This window comes from Bos javanicus, chromosome 25 (genome assembly GCF_032452875.1).
Source record: "Bos javanicus breed banteng chromosome 25, ARS-OSU_banteng_1.0, whole genome shotgun sequence".
Lineage (NCBI taxonomy): Eukaryota > Metazoa > Chordata > Mammalia > Artiodactyla > Bovidae > Bos > Bos javanicus.
In genome coordinates, this window is record NC_083892.1 from 3,440,327 (window position 1) to 3,456,992 (window position 16,666).

Genomic DNA, 16,666 nt, shown 5'->3' on the forward strand with positions numbered 1-16,666 from the left:
AATGGTCGTAAATTAGAAACACCCTAAGTGTCCATTGTTAAATGCCTGGCTAAACAAATTGTGGTATATTCATACAATGCAGTATTCTTAGAAATAAAAAAGAACAAACTGCTAATATACACAAAATCAAACATGAATCTCAGAGAATTATATTGAGAAGCCAGACAAAAAGAGTATATATACTGTACGATTTGTATGACAATATAAAATACGCAAAACTAGGGACTTCCCTGACGGTCTAGTGATTAAGAATCCATGCTTCCCCTGCAAGGGGCAAGGGATCGATCCCTGGTCAAGGAGCTAAGATGCCACATGCCCCAAGATGTGGCCAAAAATATAAAAAATAGAACTGCAGTGAGATTCTACTCTACACCTACCAAGTTGGTTGGAAAAAAACCCTGAAAAATATAGTGATCTGACAATATAATATCAAGTACTGGTGAGGATGCAGAGCAACTCCAGTTCTCAAAATCGCTGTTGCAAAATGGTACAGAGCAACTGTACACACACGTATGTAAGTGAACCCATGCAAAACTGTAAACTCTGAATAAGTCCTGTGGCCTGCACCAACAACACTCACCTGGTTTCCATGGGGTACATTAGGTAGACAAGATGTTAGCACTGGGGGAGGCACGGTGCAGGTGGCCTCCTGTACATTTCTGTAACTACTTCCAACAATTTTTTGTTTGTTTAAGAAACAAACCACTTGAAGGCTTGGTAAGATGATGGCTATATGGGTGTACATTTAGTCTGTGAAAATTCACGGAGCTAAACGCTTCATTACAAGCCCTCTAAGTGTACGTAATATAGTACTTCAATACAAAAGTTTATAAGAAAGGTTTTGTTGAACTTCGCATTGGTCATGTCTCTCCTAGACTCCTTCCCTTCACAAAAAATACAGTCCAAGCTTCTTTTTTTTTTTTCCCAAGCTTCTTCTTTTCAGGTCAAGTAGCATGACCTGAAAGTCCTCTACAATCTGGTTCCTACATTATCTCCACTTCTTCCTCCTCCCAGGCCAGTGTCTGCTGTGCCCTTTGGACACCATGCCCTTTCTGAACCCTAGGCCTGGCTCCCGAGTGCCCGGATCCACGGCCTTCCCCACAAATGTGTGGCCAGAGCAAGATGCACACAGTTCAGTTCAGTTCAGTTCAGTTGCTCAGTCGTGTCCAACTCTTCACAACCCCATGGACTGCAGCATGCCAGGCCTCCCTGTCCATCAACTCCCAGAATTTACTCAAATTCATGTCCGTTGAGTCAGTGATGCCATCCAACCATCTCACCCTCTGTCGTCCCCTTCAATCTTTCCCAGCATCAGGGTCTTTTCAAATGAGTCAGTTCTTCACATTAGGTGGCCAAAGTATTGCACACAGGGCTCCCAGATTCAGCAGGAAGAATAAGCTATTTCATGTGTAGTTTGTAAACAAGAGTGAAGAGGGTAGGGCACAACCTTTGAAAGAATGATGAAACCCAAGGACATGAGGTAAACTGATTAGAACCAAATGGGTCCAAGATGGCAGACAGGTCAACTTCAACTAGACCTTCATCCTCAGTAACAGCTCAGCAAGCTAAGTGACGCACCAGAGGCTCCAAGACAGTTCCAAGAACATCAAAGACCAAAAAGTGGGTGGTGGTCCAATTCCTGGAAATCTCCACCTCTTTCCCAAAATCGTTGGAATAACTGTCTCACTCATTAGCCTATGAATTACCCAGTCCTTAAGAGCTAACTACCACATTTCGAGGCTGCACTTGGGTTCTTCCATGGTCCACTCTGTGGCATGAGTTTGTCCTGAAACTGCTCCTTCCTTCTGAAATGGCCCACATACTGTGGAGCGTTTCTCTAAATAAATCTACTTCTTACCTACCACTCTGTCTCTCACTGAATTCTTTCTGTGATGAGACATCAAGAGCTTGAGCTTCATTCGGTCCTGAAACCAGATGTATTATCTCCCAAGACAGTGAGTTTTGGCCACCTTCGAGTCCCAGCCATTTGGGTTTAAGTTCCAAGCTGGGCTTTGGCAGGGTCCAAGTTTCCGCACACGGGTTCAAGTCCCAATTTGAGGTGAATGGTTTCAGTTTCTTACATTCACTACCTGTGAGGAAATAACATCTCAAACATTGTGGGTTAAAAGGAAACAAGTTATTAACACTAAGGTCATTTGTTCCTTTTCTGACTGCGACATCGTTAAGTCACTGGAACGGCGGGGGCTCCAAACTTCTGCAGCGAAGGAGCCACCACACGCCCCTGCGGGCACAGCAGAAAGCCTGCGAGCGCCTCCGTGCGGAGGACACGCGGGAAACGCACGTTTGCCGCGTCTGCGTGCGGAGCGTGCGTGGGAGGGCGCGGGGCGGGGTCGGGCCAGAGCCAGAGAAGCGTGCTATCGGGAGCGCGCGAGAGGGCCTGAGGCACCAAGGAGCATGCGCACCGAGGGGCGGGGCGGGGCGGGGCGCGGCGAGTCCGGGAAGGGGCGGGGCCGCGGCCGCGCCCCCGATTCCCGCCGCCTGCTGGTGAGACCGCCTACGGTCGCTGGGTTCCCAAGGACAGGTCTTGGGTATTCCCTTGACTCCGCCCCCGAGCCCCGCCTCTGGCCTATAGGAACTGAGTAGTCCCGCAGACACCGGAAGGAGGCGGAGCCTCTGCCCTTGCTTGCCAGACATCCTGGTTCCACAGTGCCCTCTATTGACCCTTTTAGGCGCTGCCTGCAACCCGTAGGACGCGTCTTGCACCTGGCTAAAAGGGGTCGCTCTGCTGGTCTTGGGAAGCGGTGTTCCCGCCCAGATCCTAACTAAGCCCCTTCCCTCAAACACGCGTTTAATTTATGTAAATACACCTAGATACACCCCCCAAAAGAGAGAAACCTACAGTGATAATGCTAAGTGAAAGAATCCAGATTCAAAAAGCTAAATTTGTAATGTCATATACTATAAATGAATATATTTATAGTATGACATTTTAGATAAGACAAAACTACATAGGAATCATAGGAAAGAGCCTTGGTTGCCAGGAGCTGGGTGGATCACAAAAGGACAGGGGGAAAAAAAAAAGGACAGGGGGAAACATGGGGATGAAGAAACTAATTTCTATTTTGATTATGGTGATGGTAACTATATACATTTGTCAAAACTCCCACAACCAAAATCAAAAAAGTGAATTTTTACCTAAGATAAATTACACTTTAATTTCTTTAAATACTAAAAAACAAAAAGTAGATTGGTGGTTGTCAGGGGATCAGAGAAGAGAGGAATGGGGAGAGATTGATTAATGGATCATTTTAAAACGAAAAATGTTTTGGAACTAGATAGAGGTGATGAGTGCACAGAATAGTAATGTAGTAAATGCTGACTCACTGAAAAGACCCTAATGCTGGGAAAGATTGATGGCAGAAGGAGAAGAGGGTAACAGAGGATGGGATGGTTGGATGGTCTCACTGACTCAATGGACATGAGCTGGAGCAAACTCCAGGAGACAGTGAAGGACAGTGAGGCCTGGAGTGCTGCAGTTCATGGGATCGCAAGGAGGCAGACATGACTTAGTGTCTGAACGACAACAAAATGTCATTGAACTGTTCACTTTTAAATGCTTAATTTTAAATTCTGTTAATTTCACTTAAAAAAAAAAAGTATTAAAAGTTAAAAAAAAAATACAGGCCCCTGCCCTCCTTTCTATCCAACAAATTCACGTCTAGAAGCATTCAATGTGGGGTGAGGTGTGAATCTGCTATTCTGCTCTGACCTCAGTCCCCACGTACCTGTCACATACCTGAGGAAAAGCAGGTCAAGAGCGAGATGTTATTAAGCCATCTCTGGTCATACAAGATTAAGAAATTTAACCTTGAGCCCTTATGATTCCCAACTTTCAGAAGAGAAAACTGAGTCTCAAAGATCAAGAGATGTGGCCGAGGTGAAACTGATCAACACCAGACCGACTCCAGGACCTGAGCTTTTAAACACTGCACCTTATTGCAGTGCTCCCTTCCCTTCTGTAGATGAGGATCCTGTGGTTCAGAGACGTTACACAAGCCAGGGAAGTGGCAGTCAATTGGGAGCCCTGAACATCCTGTGTCCTTTCTCTAGCAGATAGGAACTATTGGCTTAGCTGTTCATTCTCTCCTGTCTCCCACCCAGGAGAAATTGGGAACTGCTCACCTCAATCCCAACACCATCTCCCATCTTTGCAGAATCCCCAGAGTAAAGCCAGGGAATCTCAGGACCCTGATTTCTCATCATAACACCACAATTATAAGTTGGGGGAGTAATCACGCTCATCCACATCCAGTCCCCTTCCAGCAGGCCCAAACAGTACCCCCAGGGAGCTTTCACCAGCCCCTCAGGACAGCACACACCCAGGAGACAGAGAATCTAAAAAACAAAGTACAAACTTTATTTTGTTTCTTTATAAAGGCACAGTGGCCTCTTGGTTTTTTCCCCCCCACTTTTTTAACAAAATATAATAGTTTCTCCTTGAACACAAAGACCTCAAAATTGTAAAAAAAAAAAAAAAACCAAAACCAAAAAAGAACCAACAACAAACAAAACAAAGAGAGAGACAAAGACTTTTTTGGGGTGCAAGATGGGAAACCTGGAGGGAGAGGTGGGGAGCCGGGTAGTGAGGGAGGGGAAGGGAGAAGGGCAGCAGCAAACCCCAACCGAGAAGCAATGGAGACCCCCGGACCCCCAGAGCCCCGACCCAGCCAGACCCCCAACCCATGTAAGTGCTTAAAGGAGAAAGAACACCAAAAAAAGAGGAGGGAAGGGGTAATTAAAAACTGACGGTCTCGGGCTGGCTCCGGAGAGGGCAAAAATACCTTGGGGTTTTGTTTGATTTTCTTCCCTGTTCTTAAAAACATGTTTCATTGAAAAAATGCTTTTTGGCGGAGAGAGGCCAGTCACCTCCACGTCTGCTTCCCCAGCCTCCGGGGCCGAGGCCCAGCCCCAGGTGCCCGGGTGCTGCCAGGCGCTCCTGCCGCCCCAGCCCCGGACTTCGGGTAGGGCGGCTTCACTCAAAGGACGATTTACAGTATTGAAAAAAGAGGTCATAAAAGAGACCCAAATGACGCCGTAAATTTTGTAAAAATTTCTCACTCATTCACCCTCGTCTCTCTCCCAGTTGCTGCCCCGCCCCCTCCAGCCCCCAGAAGGGAGAGGAGGGCTGGGGGGCTGGTCAGGGAAGCCCCCCGTTCCCTGCCAGCTCCTCCCGGCCCTGGTCCATGGCGTCGCTGTCTGAGGCCTCCGAATCGGAGGCGGTGTCCGAGGCGTGGGCCTCGGGGCAGCCGCGGACCGGCTTCACGATGACGGCTCGCCGCTGCTCCTCCTCCTGGCCCTGGGTGCCCTCGATGTGCTGGATCGCCTGGGTTTGAGTGGGGGAGGCTGCTGTGAGGATGCGGGGGCCGTGTGGACCGCCAGCATCTCCAGCAGTGTCTACCCTACCACCCACACCCCCCCCAGAAAGGACCAGAAGGAAGCCTGGCAAAAGGGGCAGCCCATTCAGAGTCAGGGGGAAAACAAACTTTAGAAGCTCTCTCCTGAGCTGAATCTGGCTTGGAAGAGGGACAGTGCAAGCCTGCCTGAAGTCATAAGCCTCTCTCCCTCATTTATGTATTTCAAAAGCCTGCCTGTTGGCTTTACCAAAGGTCTCTGTTATTAATTTTATTATTCAGTTTGCCGGGTGCAACTCAAGTTCCTGGGACTTCAATGAACTTTTTTTTTGCGTTTGGGCCTTTGGGTTGTTTCTTTCTTTGTAATATTATTGGGCCTCCCAAAGGGGATCTCTGCATGAGGCTGGGCATAGCAGGGACTTCAGGCTCAACCTTCAGAGTTGAGCACCTTGTTTCTTCCTCCTCCACCTCCACCCTCATCCCAAAACCCGATAGACAGATGCAAGAACTCTGAAAGCAGGAGGCTCCAGGAACAAAGGACAGCCCAAGCAAACCCCCACGAGGGAAGGAATGGGGTCTTCCCGGCCATCCGGTCCCTCCCTCTCTGCCCCTCACCCAGGATGCAGAGATGGAGACCCATCTGGCTTCCAGACCTCCTCCCCCTACTCAATGCTCAATATCCCTGTCTCTATCCCCTCCACTCCCCCACTTTCTAATCTCCGCCCAAAGGGCCTGTTCCCAGGGGGCAGCCCCCAAGTACTGCCCTCTCCCCAGGGCCAGGTACCTGCACAATGGTGTCCAGATTTTGCCGGGATGTTGAAACAGAGTTGATGACCGAGGAGGGGCCCATTGTGACGACGTTGATGTGGTGGGAGGGAGGGGGTGCCGGCGCCGGCACTATCACCGTGGGGTGGTGGGTGGGGGCCGGAGTGGGCAGGAGCTGCGAGACAAGGGGCCCTCAGTCTCTCTGCAAAGATTCTAGGAGAAGCCCCTTCCCTTCCGTCCATCACAGAGGGTGCGGGACAGTCCTCCAAACCATCTCCCTCCGCCCACCACCTGGGGAGCCTCCACCAAACACCCCAGCAGCCCATCAACCTCCTTCACTCACAGCTCGGGGATGCCCAAATCATGACCCCTCCCACCCCTCTTATTTTAAGAAATGAAGGCAAGGTGGCCTGGAGAGGGACTTCTGACCATCTGAGACTGCACGGGCCTTCCCTCTCCAGAGCCATGCCAGCAATTCACATTTAATAAATACAGTGGTGGTTGGGAGTTCAGACTGAATCTAGATGGCCAGGGTTCAAATCCCGGCCCCACTTCACTGAGAAATCTTGGGTGTGTTAGTGAACCTTTCTGTGCCTCCAGTTCATCATCAGTAAAACAGGAGTAATAACAGCTCAGGCCTCAAAGCGCTGCTATAAGGAGTCAACGTAATCATGTATGCAAGACACCTGGGAGCCAGGAATGTCTACACTACTTCGACTGAGGCCCTGGGTCAGCCCTGCTGGACGCCCGGTGGCACTGACGTTGGGTCTGAGAGCCCTGGCCCAGGTGTGGGTGGCCCCTGCAGGCCCCTCCCGCTCACCTGGGTCCGCAGGTGCTGCTGTTCCCGCTCCAGCTTCTCCTGGTGCAGCAGCCGGACCTGCTCCTGCTGCTGCTGCAGCTGCACCTGCTGTGCAATCACCTTGAGCTTTTCCGGGTACATGTGGGCCTCCAGGGAGCGGACCTGGGGGTGGAGCAGTAGGGCTCAGGGGTGGGGCCCTTCGAAACATATTCAGGATGGAGACCAAAGTCCTGCACCATAGCCGCAGGGCCCAAGCTGACTCCTCTCCCTCCCTCAGGCTGTGCTCCCTCCCTGCCTACCTCCAGCCCCAGGCCTTTGCCCATGTAGTTCCCTCTGCCTGGAGCACCTTCTCCCCTCTCTGCTCCTCCCACCCTCACAAGGAAACTGTGGGGTGGAACCAGCCCAGATCCCCCCTCGCTGATGCCCACTGATCCACTGTGGCCTTTACCACGGATGCGTGTTTACAGTGTGAGTGCCTCTGACTCATCTCCCCAGGCGCTGACAGGGACCACCCCCCCGCAGGGCAGGAACCTGTCTGGTTTGCTCCCCACTGATCACCCCACCAGACACCCAACTCCCAGCCCTGGCAGGCACAAAGCAGGAGCTCCGAGCCAACAGCATAGCCTCGTCTGCCTCACCCCGCCCGCCTCACCTGCTCCTCCAGCATCATGCGCACTGAGCGCTCCTTGTCCAGTTGCTGCCGCAGCTCGATCATCTCCCGCCGCAGATCCTCTGCCTTCTCGTCCTCCCAGATGTCCGGCGAGCCAATGCCCTCGTCTTTGTCCTCCGCCCGCCGCCGCTTGGGGGACGAGCCGCTCAGCTCCTGAGGAACCCCCAGAGGCTGATGAGTGTGCGGTGACACTGCATACATCACCACCACCACCACCAGGGCAGTGCGGAGCTCCATCGCAGCCCCCCAAAGCTGTCAAACCCAGGTGGACATGCACGAGGGAGCCCTCCTGTGCAAATCCACCAAGCGAAGGCTGGAAAGGGAGGCAGAAGGGACCTGCTTTCCCAAAGTCACTCGGTTGCTTCTAGAGCCCGCCCCACTGCACTGCACTTGCCCATGGCTAAGTCAGGACCCTGGGCAGGAAGGCAAGTGCCAGAAGTAGGCAGGTCAGTAGGAAATAAGGGACCCACAGCCACATCACAGTCCCAAGCCAGTGGTTGGGCCCGGACATGCCCACGCCAGGGAGAGGGCACCTAGAGGAGGGCAGAGTGCTACCTGGATAAAGCGCTTGAGTTGTGTGTTCTGCTGCAGGAGCCGGGTCTTCTCCTGCTCCAGGGAGAAGATGTACTCTGCCGTCTGCTGGAGAATGGCTGCCTGAGGGCAGGAGGGACGAGTCAGGGACCCCAACTATTGGTATCTCCCGAGTCTCCCCCTCCAGCCCTCCTCCTCCTCCAGGAAGTCCTCCTGGCACTCGCTCACCTTGCTGAGCTTCTCTCCATCTGTGTGGGGGATGAGGGTCTTGAGGGACTGGAAGCCCGCGTTGATGCTTTGCATGCGCCTCCGCTCGTTGCTGTTGGCGATCTCCCGCCGAATCCGCCGCTCCTGGTCCCGCTGAGTCTCAGGGGTCAGTGGAATGTTGGCCAGGCTACGGGAGAACAGGGACGGGCTCAGGCTGGGTGCCCTCCATGCCTGGTTCCCAGTGGGACCCTGTCTTCATCTCCAGAGGGCCCAAGTGTAACAGGCAAGCTGCCCCTACAGAATATACCGGCTCTGTCTCATGCCTACACCCCCCAGCAGACCAGGGAGCTGATGGAGTAGCATGTTCTGGCTGTCAACGTCAGTGTGTGGACCCCAAGTCTTGACCCCATTGTCTGGCCCACAGGCCTCTGTGGGACCGGGAAACCCACATGGCTAAGAATCCCTGTGATTGGATGTGGGTGGCCTCAGGTGATAATCAGAGACACCTGCTCTTGGGACACCTCTGAGCTCCTTGCTGTGCCCCCAGGGCCCCCTCCTTCAGGGTCGCAGGCTTGACGATGGAGGAAGATGTCCCTCCTCCCTTCCCATCTCCACAGCCACATACGCTGCTACGTAAGACCCCAGCCCAGCCCAAGACACTGTGCTAAGACTGCCAAGACAAGCCGAGTACCAGTCGCTCCAGGAAGAGGACCCAGCCAGCACCTGCTACCGACAGTTTGTCCCCAAGCCCACCCACCCTGAAAGGCAGGCCCACCCTGGGCCAGAGAAGCGAGACTCCCAGCACACAGCAAGCGATGTTATTGCGTAGTATGTGATCGCACCTCGCAGGAGAGGCAGCCAGTGGAAGGGGACGAGGCTGCAGGCTGAGAGGCGTTGGCGGGAGACAGAGCCAGCAGCGGGGCTGTGGGCCCAACGCCACTGCTCCCGAGGGGTGGGCCTGTGTGTGGCCTGGAAGAGGGAGGCTCCCCTCCCTGGCCCTCTCCTGCAACTCCCCCACCCCGGCCTGATGGCTTCCAGATGCCAGACTCCCAGAAGAGGCCACCGGCCCCACCCAAAGCCACAGCCCCAGCTTCCTCCTGAGGGGCCCTCCTGGGGTGACCTGGTCCAGGCCCGGGCCAAGACAGCTCACACCCCCAGATCTGGGGAAACGCGGGGAGACGGTTCTGAGCAGCTTTGTTCCGTCGATGGCGGAGCAGCCTGCGCTCAGAGGCAGGTGCCCTGGCCCCTCTGACCACCCCCAGGAAAAAAGGAGTTTGTTGGGAAACCGAGGAGGGGAGCGCATCTCCCGCAGCTGGAGACTAAGGTCTTCCTGGCCCCCACCCACCCCACCTGTCTCTCCTCATTCCCCTGAGCGACCCCCTGAACTTGCCCTTGCCCCTTCCTGGGTCTCTGCCTCCTGTTGCCACGTGAGGGTGGTCGGCTAGGGGTGAGCTGGGAGCAAGCTTCACATCAGCTGCTGCCAGGGGTCCATAGACCAGCCCTGTCCTCCACCAGCAGCCCCAGCGTCTCCCTGGGAGCCCCCCAACCCCACCGCCAAGATACAGTTCCCTCACAGCACTGGAAAAGGGGGCCCATGACCCCCCATTTACAAATGAGACTGAGGGCTCAGAATGGGAGGGATGTGGTTTCCTGGTTAGCCGGGCACCTGGCTCCCCCATTTCCGGGCCAGGGGCACCTCACTTCTCTCAGTTTCCCTGACCTGACAGTGGGAAGCTTCCCGGGTGGTGCTAGTGGTAAAGAACCCACCTGCCAATGCAGGAGACATAAGAGACGGGGGTTCGATCCCTGGGTGGGGAAGATCCCCTGCAGAAGGAAATGGCAACCCACTCCAGGATTCTTGCCTGGAGAATCCCATGGACAGAGGAGCCTGCCGGACTATATAGTCCATAGGGTTGCAAAGAGTAGGACATGACTGAAGTGACTTAGCATGCACCCACACAGTGGGGGTGATGGAGAAAAAGAGAAAATGAAGGTCAGAGACCTGATGCACAGTGGCTTGCCTGCCCTTTGCCGGTGGGGGGAGAAGGGAGATCAGAGCTCAGTCTGGGCCCCAGGCCTGCCAGCGCCCTGCATACCCTCTGCAGCAGGTGGATTAAAGAGATGGGGAGAGATGTCCAGGAAGCCAATGAACCTGGTGACTGACATCCATCTGGGAGTTTCCTATTCCCCCACCCGGAGAGATACAGGGAGAGACGCCCCCACTTACCCATTCCCTGGGTTCCCTCCTGGTGATGCCCAAAGACCAGAGCTGACCAGAGCATTATAGGGTCAAAAAGGAGCCCCACCTGCACCCCTGGGCCACTCTGAGTGCTGGCCCTTCCAGAAGGCCCACCTGTAGAGCCTAGCCACAGAGTTACTGTTTTCTTTAAAGTCTTGAGAATTAGGACTGGTGCTTTCACTGCTGGGGGCCCGGGTTTAACCCACCCCTGGTTGGGGAACTAAGATCCTGCAAGCCACTTGGTGTGGCCAAAAAAATTAAAAAAGTAAAAAGTCTTTTTTTTTTTTTCTTTAAAGTAAAAAGTCTTAAGTTCTTAACATAATGTGCTAAAGACTCACTTCGCTGCAATTATCTCACTGAACCATCTCAATCATCCTCTGAGTCAAGTGGCCTGATGAGATGAAGACACTGAGGCTTGGGAAGGGAACAGCTTTGGTGCATGCTGAAGCTGGGACTTGAACCCCGATCCCAGCGCCACAGATGCCCTGACAGACAGGTGATGGTCACCGCGTAGAGAGGCTGCGCACAGGTGTGCACTGTCAACGGGTCAGCTCTTACTGCCATTCACAGGACTTTTTTGTATTTTTCCTTGACCCCCATGGACACCTAGTGGCTGAGCTGCAATGAGGAATCCAGGGTTCTGGGAGGGGAACTGGTATGCCCAACCAAGGTCCGGCAGCCACAGCAGGATACAACAGGCACTTGCAGGAGCCAAAATGCATGCTCTCCTCCCCTGCCTGAGGGCAGCACCCTTTACTGAGGGCTCACATACAGCCCTGTAGCCCCCCTGCCTCCCAGCCGAGACTCACCAACTCTCCAGCCTGAAGCCAGAACCCAACAACCCACCCCCTACCCCGCCTGCACCCCACCAGCCCACTCATCTGCTCAGGAAACCTCAGCCCTGGGGAGCCAACCTCTGGCCCCTCCCTTCTCCCCAGGATGCCCACAAGGTGGGGTGACACCAAAGGAGACCACAGGACCCCAGGCCTGAAAGCCCCAAACCTCCCCAGAGGGAAGGGGGCCTGGCTCTTCCGAATGGTCCATGCTGTCCCCTTCAGCACCAAGTCCCTCAGCCCTGCCTCCTGGTTCAGGAACCAGCTGCTGGTTAAGCTCGTGCAGACTTAAGCTCAGAAAACAGACTTCACCCCAAAGCCACAGTTCCTCATAGGGATTTGGGCTGCCACCAAGACCAACTCACCTAAATAGTCCTGGAAGTTTCTTTAATAGAATGCAGACTAACCCAAAGTTCTGATGAGTGGAATCACGACTAACCAGGGGTTCTGACTGCTGGCCTGCCAGGGGTTCCTATAAAGGATGGCTAATTAGCATTTCCAGCTGCTACTGTACTAGATAAAGTGGGTTTTTCTGCAAATGCCTGGAAGTTCCTTACATATCTTTCTGAGTTTTGCAGAAGTACACCGGATTTATAGTAATTGTAAGGTCCTTCCACTCTTTCACATCAACTTCAGAATCCCCAGGTCAGCGGTGAGGCCTGGTCCACAGACACTCTCTCTCTCTCCTCTCCCTCCTTGACAGCCCTCAACCAGCCGGTCTCCTGGGGTTGGGCAGCTGGTGGCAGAGGCTCCAGTGCCAAGACCAGAGCTGCCGCTCCCACTCTCAGGGTACCCCCACAACAACCCCTCCCTCCCTCCCCACCGAATAACCCTGGCATCCCAACCAGAGGCTCAAGGGCAGGAAGCAGGCTCTTCAAGTCTAGATCCCAACCTATACCCTTCCCTTCTGCCCAGCCCAAGTGCAAATGGGTATCCCATTCCCCACACCCACCCCCCAATACCCACCCAGCTCCAGCCTCAAATTAGCCATTGAGAGCTCTCGTTTCACGCTGCCCCAAAGTCATTCACAAACCTACCACTCAATGTCTACACAGTCAGAGGTGGGAAAGCCCACTTGGAGTTTTTCCTATACCCCAAAAAGGAGGACAGGAGGAAGATGACCCTCTCACCAAGGATGCCCAAGGCCCCATCCTTCTCCTGCGGCAGCTACTGAAGCAGCCTGAGGCCCTGGCCCATGCCCGTTGCTTCCATCCATACACCCTGCCTACGGTTCCAGAACAAACCATGTCCGGACTGTCCCCATCAGAAACACCCCCTCCCCCCAGTTCCTTCAGCCTGTCAGAGGGAGGCCTGTATTGGGTTCTAGTGGAAACTCCAGTCCTGCCACTTACTAGCTGTGGAATCCCAAGCTTAGGCACTTTGTCTCTTGAAGCCTCAGTTTCCCCATTCAAAAAATGGGCACATACTGCCTCACTTCACAGGGTCATAGTGAAGTTTAAAAGAGATGGAGGAGGAGGACTTCTCTGGTGGTCCAGTGGCTAAGACTCTGAGCTCCCAGTGCAGGCGGGCCTGGGTTTGATCCCTGGTCAGGGAACTAGATTCCACATGCTGCAGCTCAATGTTCTCATGCCACAACTACAGATCCCTCATGCTGCAATGAAGATCGAAGATCCTGCATGCCACAACTAAGACCCAGCGCAGACAGGTAAACAGAAAAGTAAATAAATAAGAGAGAGATCGGGGGTATCGAGATGCTTTGCTTTTCCAGAGTCTGTACCCCAGACTCCAGAATTCATGCATCTAAGGAAACTGACAAGACTCTGTAGCACCATGAGACTTCCATCTCTTAGGAGAGGGGCAAGTTCTAGTTCATTGAGGTGTCTTCAATCCCAGCACATGGTGTGTGTATGCTTAGTCACTCAGCCATGTCCGACTCTTTGCGACCCCATGGACTGTAGCCCACCAGGCTCCTCTGTCCATGGGATTCTCCAGGCAAGGATACTAGAGTGGGTTGCCATGCCTCCTCCATGGGATCTTCCCCACCCAGGGATTGAACCTGTGTCTCTTGTGTCTCCTGCACTGGCAGGTGGAGCCTTTACCACTAGCACCACCTGGGAAGCCCCAGCACAAAGTAAGTGTCTCGTAAATACCAGACCAGGGACCCAACACACACTCCAAAGCCCCTAATTGTTCTGTAGCTCCCTCTGAGGGGAGCTGGCCTCTTTCTCCCTGGCAGCGGGCAGCTAAACTCTTTAAGACCACCACGCTCCTGATTCTAAGAATCCGAGCGCCACTTAATAGCTACCAGGCACTTTCCACACGCATAGCCAAGCTTCACAGGTGCTTCATTTTACAGACGCTGAGAGCAGTTAGGCAACGGGTCCAAAACCACACAGTGTGTGAGGGTGCCGCTGTCAGGTACGCCCATTCCATCCCACCCCCACCCCCGCCCACGGTCCAGTACGGTTCACTCCAGCAGGCAGGTCTGGGAGAAGGAGAAGAGAAGCAGGGAGCCCTGCTAGTCAACGAGGGATGGAGCAAAGTCCACCAGCCTGAGAAGCCAGTATATCCGGCCAGAAGGTCCTGCCCAACCCACACTCAATCCTACCTCATCCGGCAGCTCCGTCTGAAAATGAATAAACCCAGAGGCCCCAACTCCACACCCAGCACATAGGCTGACAACTGCCTCACAGCTGGGCAAGCCAAGCAGTCCCCGTGCCCAAGCCTGGAGCACTTGGTCCCTAAGGAACTGCTGGATTTCTCCGAAGTGGGGCTTGGAACAGAAACAGGTCAAGCTGGAGTCCTAGGGGGCCCAGAGAGGACTCAGCCAAGGCTCAGGCTTTGTGGCCAGAGGGTCCTATGTTGCCACGCCTGCCTGAGGTCGGGCCCAGGATGTCCGCTCCAGCATCTGGGGCAGCTCAACCCACCTCCTCACTACCCAGCCTTCCCTTCCCAGAGCAATCAGCAGTTCAGGGTAAGAGCAGGGATCAGAGTTCAAGTCCCAGCCCCACCACTTGCCCTACCTGTTCCTTCCCAAACCTGTGTCCTCCACCCACACAGAAATCATAAAGCCACTTAACTAACAGAGGAAGATTGTTAACAGTTTGATTAGAGAAGTCTTGCAAAACGACACCCTACAACGTATTACAAGCTCCAGAATTGTTTTCTTTTTCTTTTCGCTTATTACAGCTAAGTCCTCCAGGTGGACGGACCTTGGGGAAGGGCCAACACTCAGGACTGCTGACTGCCTACCACCTTGAACTTGAGAGTAGTTAAGGCAGGAGCCCTGTGAGGGGAGAAGGGGCGGAAACGATGTATACGTGTGCAGCAACCTCCCCCTAGCCTGGTTTCTGCAGCCCGCGGTGTCCACCAGCCTTGGCCACACCGCCTGCGACTCCTCCTCCCTCAATCCCCGCCTTGCCTGCCCGGGGCGGCAGAGCACGTGGCCCCAGCCCTGGGGAGCCATTTCTCTCCGAAAGCCGCACGGGAGGAAAGGAGCCACAGGTCCCAAACTTGGACCCGCAGAGAACAACCCACGCGGTATCGCCGTCCCGCAGTGTTCAGTATGCTGATACACAGGCCCTTCTAGCGATCGGAATTGCGGGCGTGTGCATTTTAACAAGTGTCCAGGGCGATTCCCCTAACCCATTACTCTTCTGCAAAGGATAGATCCCGGAGCAACCCGGGCCAAATTTAGGGAGCAGGTCCTGGGGACGCCTACGGATCTTGGACCACCCACCCACCCAGCCGGCTGGGCAACTGGATGCTTTCGGTTTATGACTGGGGGGAGGGGCGTGAGACACGAAAGTTTGCAGCCGAGGCCTACATGCGGCGGGCAGAGATCCGGCGAGACTAGGGGTGGCCTACGGTGCCCACTCCCCAAAAAGCCCCCTACCCGGCCTGCCTCGCCCATCCCGCCCGCGGGGGCCGAGCTTTGTGCGGGTAAAGCATGGCCTGGGCGCGCCTACAACTCCCACAATGCCGCACCGACGCGGCACGGAGAACTACAGCTCCCGCAAGGCTGCGCGCGGAGGTCCGCCTACTCCAAGAGGGCTGCAGAGTCACGTCCAGGCCTCGCTAGTAAACAGCGCCCGGGCGCGGGCGGCGAGCTAGCAAGCGGCCGCCAACGTGCCCGGGTCCGCGGCGCTCCCGGCGGGCCGCGCTGGCCTCCCGGGTCCCGCCCACTCCCTCACCCCCTCTCCAGCACCCCCCCCCGACCCCGCTGCAGCCCCGGTCCCAGCAAACACTCACAACCACCCGGCTCCCCGCACCCCCCTCCCCGCGCCCGGAGCCGCGGCATGGCTGCATTGTAGCCCCTGGCCCCTTGGCCCCACGCGCGACACGGGCCCCCCAGTCTCCCTTGGAGTGGGGGGGCCCAGAGAGAGCGATGAAGGAGGGAGAGGAAGGAAGCCGCCGCGGGAGGGGGGAGGAGGAAGCGCGGGGGGGAAGCCACCAGCACCAAGCATGGCCGGGACTGCTGCAGAACCACGTGGGTCTGTTTGCAATTTACAAACGTCGCGACTCGCCCGCCTGCAGCGGACAAAAGTGACCGGAGCCGCTCGGGGCCCCCACGTTCCGAGGGAGGAAGGTCCCCAGACGGCCCAAGCCTGGCGCGCGGGGCTGCAGCCGCCTCGGCGGATAAGAAAGGCGAGAGGGTCCGCGGCGCGGGCCATGCGTACGCACACGCGCGCCCGCCCGGGCGGACTGGCCGGGGGCTGCAATCGTGGGAAGGGGGTGAGGGGGAGGAGGAGTACACACCTACAGAGCCCTCCTATCACTTCTTTCTCTGTTTTCCTGAAATGTTGCAAAGAGGGCACCTTCTGAGTGGGCATCATGAAATACTCCATAGCGATCGGCCCCCCTCCTTTGCACGAGCCAGGTCCCGCGGTCCGCCGGAGAATGCAAGATGGAAATCCGAATCAAAGGGCAGCGCCGGACGGAGGTGCAGAATCGGCCGGTCCCAGATGCTGGCTGCGGCGGCGGCGAGGGGAGGGAGGCGGGCGGGAGGGGCGGGAGGGAGGTCTCTCCGGCCTGCCTCCCCGGGCGTGTGTATGTGTGTGTGTGTGTGTGTGTCTGTGTGTGTGTGTGTGTTTGCAGCTGATCAGATGTCTGTTTCAAGGCGGGAAACAGCTGGTGAAAACTCAGCACTCCCCCGGCCTCCTTCCGCGGAGTAAGGAATTGCATGTAAACAAAGGACTATTTGCAGCGCCCCCCGGGCGGCGCGAGGCCGGGGCGAGAGGGGCGCGGGCCCCCGGGGGCGGGTGGTGGCCCCGGTCTGCGGGCCACCCC

At 55.3% G+C, this 16,666-nt stretch overlaps 1 protein-coding gene across 2 annotated transcripts; it reads right to left on the reverse strand.

Annotated features, from left to right (window-relative positions):
* Positions 1 to 4,355: 4,355 nt before the first annotated feature.
* TFAP4 (transcription factor AP-4) lies at positions 4,356 to 16,612 on the reverse strand. Of its 2 annotated transcripts, none has more exons than XM_061401032.1 (7): positions 16,195 to 16,612; positions 8,366 to 8,531; positions 8,162 to 8,260; positions 7,589 to 7,759; positions 6,958 to 7,098; positions 6,157 to 6,312; positions 4,356 to 5,344 (listed from the first exon to the last, which is right to left on the reverse strand). In XM_061401032.1, the coding sequence occupies exons 2-7, from the start codon at positions 8,438 to 8,440 to the stop codon at positions 5,159 to 5,161; spliced, it is 828 nt and encodes a 275-aa protein (XP_061257016.1). In that variant the 5' UTR covers positions 8,441 to 8,531; positions 16,195 to 16,612; the 3' UTR covers positions 4,356 to 5,158. The 2 variants fall into 2 exon arrangements, with proteins under 2 accessions (XP_061257016.1, XP_061257015.1); XM_061401031.1 differs by having other exon boundaries at positions 16,136 to 16,606.
* Between the last annotated feature and the right edge of the window lie 54 nt (positions 16,613 to 16,666).

Bases quoted from the DNA above. Each gene is read 5' to 3' on its own strand.
- TFAP4 (XM_061401031.1), bottom strand. From the start codon at position 16,224: ATGGAGTATTTCATGATGCCCACTCAGAAGGTGCCCTCTTTGCAACAT. The intron at 8,532-16,135 runs GTGTGTACTCCT...GTTCTCCCGTAG, and splicing joins GTGATAGGAGGGCTCTGTAG to CCTGGCCAACATTCCACTGA. The intron at 5,345-6,156 runs GTACCTGGCCCT...ACTCAAACCCAG, and splicing joins ATCTGGACACCATTGTGCAG to GCGATCCAGCACATCGAGGG.